Raw genomic sequence first — 8700 nt, forward strand, 5'->3', positions numbered from 1 at the left:
TGTTTGTTGTGTAGAAGATATTTATATTTTATAAAAGATTATCGAATCTTTCAAAACTGGTTTTATTCATCTACATAACAAATATATCAAAATGCTAAATTAATGTTCTAGCCATGAAAACAAATTAATTGTTTTAAACGATACTTTTTTCGCTAGATGTTGCTGGAGGTTGCATGTGTTTAACTAATTATTTGTTACGATGAAAGCTTTTCTCAATTTTCAATTATGTTTGCAGTTTAATTGCATACCTAACACTTTGCAATAATGCCTGGATTATGTTAAAAAAAGAGTTTTTGTTGATGATAAAGCTGTTCGCCTCATTTTAATGAAGCTGGACGAAAAGAAACTACATACTAGAAACAAGAAACAATTGATCCTATTGAAATGATAAAGTAAAAAATATACGAAAAATAGATAAAAAATATATGATTTAATGAGTAAATGAATAAATATTGGCAAGTAAGGAGAAAATGAATAATTAAGAGCGAAAAGAAATGCATGAAAAAACGAATAAAGTATATAGAGTTTTCCAGGGGTTTTCATAGTTGTCGGACATTTTCTTGACTCTTTCCTATTGGAAGTGAACTTCATGTGTTGGAAATTGGACTCTATGGCAAGCTTTTTTGACAGGCTCCTTGGAAATTCCTATTGGATTTCACAGCTATGAGAACAATACATTATAAGTAATAAGGTACGCACGGAACAAGTAATTAATCAATTGAAAGATGAATTAGAAAATTATTTTGAAACATTTATGAAATATATGTTTTTTTAATATGTTTAATCAAATATTTCGTAAGCTACAAACAAAACAAAGTAGATAATAGATCATGTGGGAAGTATCAGTTTAACCAGTAAAACGCGATTTTTTTTTAAATAGCCATCCTGAACCATCCTGTAGGCTTTATTAATGTAGAAGTTAACGCAAAGGCTAGATCCTTCTCATTTGCTTGTAATTTATAAGCATAACATTATTTGTATTGCATTTATTACAACAGTTCCTATTTCATTTGTTTTATTGTTACAGAAATCGAAGCGATTGAAGCATGCCGTTGGTTACGTGCCGCCGGCTTTCCACAGTACGCCCAAATGTACGAAGGTAAGCATTAGCATGCATCGACATGAATTTTTCCACGGTTGCTAATCACCCTTCATTTCGATTGCCACAGATCACCAGTTTCCCATCATCGTGGAGGACGTGGCGAAAGATCACCCATTCCTGGAGCCCGACCCACTGCAGTCCCTGTTCCGTCGGCTGCACACACTCAACCGTTGCGCAAACATGCATCTCGATGCGCATCAGCATACACCAAAACCTTCGGTAAGACACACACGGAGGCCTTCGAGCGCAATATGGTTTGCGTATGATCTCACACCCTTGTGGTTTCCTCTCTGTCTATCTTTTCGTGCTACAGCAACGCGACGACTCGGACGATGACAGCTGTGCGCTCAGCGAAGCCTGGACATTCCAACACAACAGCCGGCGCTGGTCGCGTGTAGACGATGCGATCGGTTTGGTCAGTGTGATAAACAACAAGCAGCAGCAGCAGCAGCGAAACTCACACAAAGATGGTAAGGGGAGCGGCAGCGATCATGCTGCTGGATCGCAACGGCGCCACCATAACAACAACACACTGCTGCGCGCGGAAGACCACGAGAAGCTGTGGCTCGAATCGGGCGGCAAAATAACGATCGGCGTACCGTCGGACACGGACTCGCAGGATGACTGCGGCACGAACGGCAGCGGTGTGCATCTGCGCCGCACCGGAAGCGAACGGCTGAAGGACGGCGCGAAGGCAATCCTGCGCCGGGTGGAGTCGATCAAATCGAGGCGCAGGAAAAAACAGAATCGCGACGGACTGATCATACTGGCGCCGCCGGCGGTACACTCGAGCGCTCACCTGTCCCCGCACCATCGTCCGGCCGGTGGCGACGGCACCGACGGGTACGGTGGGTCCGGGTTTGACATCATGTCCTACTCCAATCCTACCTCACCGCGTCCATCCGCCGAGCTGCTCGCCTTCGACGATGCGCTCGATGCGGCCGGCAACCGGCGGAAGGATCTGTTCGGGAACGATCTGCTCGGGCGCCGGAACCTGCTTCTGTCGCCTAACGTTAGCACGCCCGCCCCTGCCTGGTCGCCGCTGCACGGTGCCGACGGAAAGCGGTACACCGACCGATCGTCCCCGGGCGGCACGCTGCCCTTCCGGCAGCAGGTGCAGCTGCAGCAGGAGTCCCGATCCGGCGACGATTCTTCCTCAATATGCAGCGAAGACAGTGGCGGTGGCGGCGGTGGACCTGACCTGAACCTGCAAACCGGTCGGTCGGACAAGATGGCGTCGCGGAAGTATCCGCGGGCAAAGAAAGCATTGCGCAGCAAGGTAATAAGCAGCACGGTGGCGGACGATCAGTCCGGCAGTGGAGCGCTTTCCGACTCCGAGTGTCATGCCAAGCAGCGGCGGTCGAAAATTAAGATAGAGCTTGATTGCGATTTACCGGGGATGAATGATGGCGTTTCTACGACCACAGGGGGATGGCAAAGGAGCCGGTAGAGGAGTAGGCAACAACACGCTGACCGCACCGGACTCAGCGCCTTCAAAACTGCACCGCGGAGGCTCGCTAAACCTTGGCAAAGCTTCGAAGCGGTATCGGGACGCATTCAGCAATCGGTCCGTGCGGCACAGCTCAAAAACGGCAGACGACGGTGGAGAAGGTCGCTCGTCAAGCAAACGATCAACCGTAGCTCGTTGGCACAGCTTCCAGCAGCCGAAGGTATCGCCGATTGACTTGCAGCAACAACAGCAACAACAACAGTCCGATCAGCTGGGCTCGAAAGATGATCGCAAGCATGCGCTACAGCGTGGCACGACCATAGCGCAACTAGTCAGCAGTACCACAAATAGTAGCAACGCTATGACAGTCACCTCCTGTGGCGCCATCACGACCACCGTCAGCACTATCGTCACTTCCACAACGGGCAAAGCGCACACTCTGTTGGGGCTAACTGTGGAAGGTACTCAAGGTGGCTCCATCGGCGCAGCAATTGGTCGTGGATTAGATGGTAGCGCGACGTCCGGTGCTGGACTGCGCATGTCGGAGATGTCGTGCGGGCAGCTCCTGGTCGTACGTAAGCTCGGTCTGGCCAACCTGACCGGCTACATGGAGCGGTACTGTCCCACGCACCGGTCCGGCTGGAACTGGGATTTGCCAAAGTTTATCAAGCGCATCAAAACGCCCGACTACAAAGATCGTAAGGTGTTCGGGATGCCGCTGGTGCTGAATCTGCAAAAGTACGGCAGCACCGTACCGCACACGATACGGCTGGCGTTCGGGTGGCTGGAGAAGAATGCTCTCGACCAGGTGGGACTGTTCCGGAAGCCGGGTGTCAAGTCGCGCATCGCCAAGCTAAAGTCGGTCATCGAGGCGAGCAACGATGTGGGCTGGCGCAGCGAGATGTTTGACGAGTACCATGCGTACGATGTGGCGGACCTGGTGAAGCAGTACTTTCGCGAGCTGCCCGATCCGCTGCTGACGGCGAAGCTTTCCGAAACGTTCATCGCTATATTCCAATGTAAGTATGGGTGTATGTGTGTGTGATACATCTTCGAAGACTTGTAAGATTCAGATTCAAGATTCAAGCTGTAGATTAAAATTCAAGATTCAAGATTCAAGATTCAAGATTCAAGATTCAAGATTCAAGATTCAAGATTCAAGATTCAAGATTCAAGATTCAAGATTCAAGATTCAAGATTCAAGATTCAAGATTCAAGATTCAAGATTCAAGATTCAAGATTCAAGATTCAAGATTCAAGATTCAAGATTCAAGATTCAAGATTCAAGATTCAAGATTCAAGATTCAAGATTCTAGATTCAAGATTCAAGATTCAAGATTCAAGATTCAAGATTCTAGATTCAAGATTCTAGATTCGAGATTCAAGATTCAAGATTCAAGATTCAAGATTCAAGATTCAAGATTCAAGATTCAAGATTCAAGATTCAAGATTCAAGATTCAAGATTCAAGATTCAAGATTCAAGATTCAAGATTCAAGATTCAAGATTCAAGATTCAAGATTCAAGATTCAAGATTCAAGATTCAGATTATGATTCGAAATTCAAGAATCAAAATTCAAAATTCAAGATTCAAGATTCAAGATTCAGAATTCACGAAACAGGATTCAAGATTCAAGATTCAATATTCAAGATTCAGGATTCAAGATTCAGGATCCAAGATTCAAGATTCAAGATTCAAGATTCAGATTTTGATTCGAAATTCAAGAATCAAAATTCAAAATTCAAGATTCAAGATTCAAGATTCAGAATTCAAACAGATTCAAGATTCAAGATTCAAGATTCAAGATTCAATATTCAAGATTCAGGATTCAAGATTCAAGATTCAAGATTCAAGATTCAAGATTCAGATTATGATTCGAAATTCAAGAATCAAAATTCAAAATTCAAGATTCAGGATTCAAGATTCAGGATTCAAGATTCAAGATTCAAAATTCAAAATTCAAGATTCAAGATTCAAGATTCAAGATTCAAGATTCAAGATTCAGATTCAAGATTCAAGATTCAAGATTCAAGATTCAAGATTCACGATTCAATATTCAAGATTCAAGATTCAAGATTCATGATTCAAGATTCAAGATTCATGATTCAAGATTCAGATTATGATTCGAAATTCAAGAATCAAAATTCAAAATTCAAGATTCAAGATTCAAGATTCAGAATTCACGAAACAGGATTCAAGATTCAAGATTCAAGATTCAAGATTCAAGATTCAGAATTCACGAAACAGGATTCAAGATTCAAGATTCAATATTCAAGATTCAAGATTCATGATTCAAGATTCAAGATTCATGATTCAAGATTCAGATTATGATTCGAAATTCAAGAATCAAAATTCAAAATTCAAGATTCAAGATTCAAGATTCAGAATTCACGAAACAGGATTCAAGATTCAAGATTCAAGATTCAGAATCGAGATACAAGCTCTAGATTCAAATTTGAGATTCAAGATTCAGATCCAACTTCAAGATTAAATTATTATGTAGGACAAATGCCAAGATTTAGATTCATATTCAAGGCTCATAAATTCAAGATCAGGATGCACTAATTCAGAATCACGAATTAAACTCCAGATGCCTGATTCAAGGATAGTTATTTATGATCCAGAGTTAACATTTAAGACCCAAGCTTCCAGATTTCAAATTCAAGATACAAGATATAAGTGTCGAGATCCAGGTTTCAAAATTCATTACTAAAGATACACATTAATCTGTAGTTGGCCAACGCTCTTCTCAAACATTTCATTAAACATTACTTACTTAATTCAGACCTACCGAACGAAGTACGAGCAGAAGCGGTCCAGTCGGCAATTCTGCTGCTCCCGGACGAACATCGCGAGGTGCTACATCTACTGCTAACATTCCTGGAAAAGGTGGTACAAAACTCGAGCCTAAATCAAATGACCGCCAACAACCTGTCCGTCTGCTTCGCACCTTCGCTCTTCTATCTGCTGTCCGGTAATAGGTAGGTGTATCTTTGTGTGTGTGCCGATGTACCGCTGTAAACATGTTCTTACTTACTATGCATCCCCACTCTCACCTCACAGATACACTGCGGCGTCGCCGCGGAGAAAGAAAACCGGTGCCGGTTCCGGTACGCCCGACGAGAAGGAACTGTCCGAGGCAAAAGCATCACACGAGTGTCTAGCGTACATGGTGGAACACTTTCAAACGCTCTGGACAATTAGCAGCGATCAGATGCGACGCTGCAACTTCAACTACATGGACGAATCGAAACCAGTACCGCTGGCGTCGCTCGGTACGGAAATGCACGTACAGAACTGGCGCGGCTACCTGTCCGAGTCGATCAACGAGTGTCTCCGGGAGGGACGCGAACGGTAAGAAGGAAAAAAATGCTTCTTTTTAAATGCTTGTGATCCGATCATCTTACCTCTTTGCTATTTCCGTTCTTTCCAAAAGCCCCCGCGGTTGGGTGTCGCTCAGCTCGTCCGATCCGTCGGTGACCGCGTTCTTCAAGAAGGTGGGCGACGGACACCCGCTCCGCCTGTGGAAGTGCGTGACGGAGGTGGAAGCACCGCCGATGGAAGTGATACAGCACATCGTGAACGAAAGACCGCTTTGGGACGCGTATCTGCTAAAGTGGCGCACGATCGAGCAGCTGGACCAGGACACCGACGTCTTCCAGTATGCGTGCGGCCAACCCGTCACGGAGTACTGTGTCGTTAGGTACGTTCTTTCACGCCTGCACACGCTAGAATTGAGTAACTGTGTTTAATCAAAATGTTGCCTTTCCCTCAACTTCTTTCCGCTAGGCAATGGAAAAATGATCTTCCCCGTGGGGCCTGCGTGATAGTGGAGGTGTCGATATCGCACGAAAATGCCACCACGCTGCTAGGGGGAGTGAACGGTGTTGTGCTGGCCTCGCGGTACCTAATCGAACCCTGCGGCAGTGGCAAGTGCAAGCTAATGCATCTATCGCGCGTAGACATGAAGTAAGATTGCTTTCGAGCCATGTTTTCAACCGCTTGCCACTGATCATAAACGTGTCTTTCCTTCTTTTCACTTTACAGAGGCCGTACGCCCGACTGGTACAACAAAAACTACGGACACATCTGTCAGCAATATCTTTCGAAGATCAAAAAGTTCTTTGAACACTGCACCGAGGGACCTGAAACGAAAGTATAATAGCATCATCACAAAACGGAGTTGGAGCTCAGTGTTCACAGACACACACACACACGCTGTCTAAACCCTCCACGCTCTCCACCCGAGACCCGAGATATTATATCTTTAATGCGATTTGTACGAGGGATTGTTAGAAAGACACTAGAAAGTTACACATACACGTCACACTCATACAAAGAAGACAGTCTGACACAGACAGGGAGAAAATGTAATCTCATACAGGAAACAAAGATACACAATATTTATATCTTTGCTGTACCATTTTTGCATGTAAAAACAACACAGAGGTATGTGGTGTGATGGATTGATGGAAAACCTTTTAACCCTTTTTGCTATAAATCCAGCCAAACACACACACACACACATACGCAGACACAAAAAGACCACACAAACTATATTAAAACACGCCTCGAGCAAACGTGAAACATATACAAGAAGATGCGCACGAGTGAAAGAACCAACCAGTTGATTGTCCTAAAACATTCCAGAACATTTCATTACCAAGTGCCTAATGTAACCAACTCACAAAACAAAACAAGAAAGGAACAAACTAATAATATTAAATGTTTGGTAGTTGACGGTAGAAAGGGGAAAAACAAACGTTAGTTAAAAAAACACACCGATGGAAAAGGCAAACAATTAAAGACACGACAGAAGCGACACAAACTCATGTGTTGAAAGCAAAAGGGGAGAAATCAAAACATTTGTTATCGAAGCACAACGTTTTTTTTTTGTTGCGCTTCTTCTGCGCTCTTTGATAAGCGTATGGTGAAACTTTTGCGCAATCCCTTCGCGCCCTACCAATGACACCCTGCACTGCAGCCTCCCCGCCTTTCGTACAGCAGCCAGCAGAGAGAGAGAAAGAAAGAGAGAAAGATGGAAGGATATATAAATCTTTTTTTTATATATCGTTTATAGCAGCACACATACATACATACATACATACACACGCAACAACTAAAACTAGTCCAAACACAAAACTTAACCATTATTTAGCAAAGCCTGTTTTTGTTTTTTTTTTATTAATAATATACGAAAAAGATATGTTTTTAATGGTTATTATCTTCTGTACATTGCAAACCCTCCAATATCTCCCCTCACACATTCTACAACCAGCTGAAGAAGAAAAAAAACGATATATGTGTAAAAAGCAAGGCGAGTTCCAGCAAGAGTTTATCTTTATGTTTTTGTACCATTATTAAGAGCATTATTGTGTGTAGATAGTATTATCATAAGTTACTGTTAAGTTGTTTTTTCGTTCGTCCCCTTACAATGTAAAGTACACGTACACGACGGCGCATGTGTTGTTAACAATACAGTAAAAAGGAGCAATCTATCACATTTATTTAGTGTTGCGTGTTGAAGCGTACCAGAAAGGGCGCAATGGAAGAAAGAGAACGAGGAAAAAGATTACCAAACACTCCAAAAACAAAGCATTAAAAAAACAACAAAAACCGAAATACAAACATCCTTGCCCGGGACCAACCAAACCATAGTACAGAGAAGAGCATTAGAAGAAGATGAACTAAACGTCGATTGGGTTAAGAAAGATTTGCTTTAGAACGGTTTCGGACCCCAAGTAACCCGCTGTTCCCGCGTTGTTGTCTCGCGCTATCTTTTATCTGGTTGTTGTATTGATGGAACAAAATGAGACAAATATTTAAAATACTATCAAACAAACAAAAAAACCCAAATAAAAACAATAAAAAACGGTCAGTTAAAAAGCGAACAAGACACAGGACGGTGAGGCGAACGTGAAACAGGATTCGGCAATTATTGTTCAACAAAATACACAGCAGCAGTCACAGAGAGAGAGAGAGAGGGAGTAGAGTAAAGCGGTAAAACGTATTTCAAATGGTGCATTATTATATAAAACATCATCGCTCTAACCTCTGGTTCGCGGTTAGAAGTCAGTTAAATAAAAGAAATGAAAAAATGAAATATTATTCAAAGCAAAACAAAAGCATGGGGCTGACCAGCATGGAG

The 8700-nt window shown here is 43.3% G+C and overlaps 1 protein-coding gene across 1 annotated transcript in view; it reads left to right on the forward strand.

The window, feature by feature from the left end:
- The window catches only part of LOC120898458, a 33792-nt gene extending 25137 nt beyond the window's left edge, over positions 1-8655 (forward strand). Inside the window, 9 exon segments of the mRNA XM_040304346.1 lie at positions 1028-1099; positions 1170-1321; positions 1416-2528; positions 2530-3571; positions 5338-5533; positions 5616-5906; positions 5989-6255; positions 6342-6521; positions 6600-8655. Of these exon segments, the coding sequence (XP_040160280.1) occupies positions 1028-1099; positions 1170-1321; positions 1416-2528; positions 2530-3571; positions 5338-5533; positions 5616-5906; positions 5989-6255; positions 6342-6521; positions 6600-6714 (3428 nt within the window). The 3' untranslated portion in view covers positions 6715-8655.
- Positions 8656-8700: the final 45 nt, after the last annotated feature.

This window comes from Anopheles arabiensis, chromosome 2 (genome assembly GCF_016920715.1).
Source record: "Anopheles arabiensis isolate DONGOLA chromosome 2, AaraD3, whole genome shotgun sequence".
In the NCBI taxonomy this organism is placed as follows: domain Eukaryota; kingdom Metazoa; phylum Arthropoda; class Insecta; order Diptera; family Culicidae; genus Anopheles; species Anopheles arabiensis.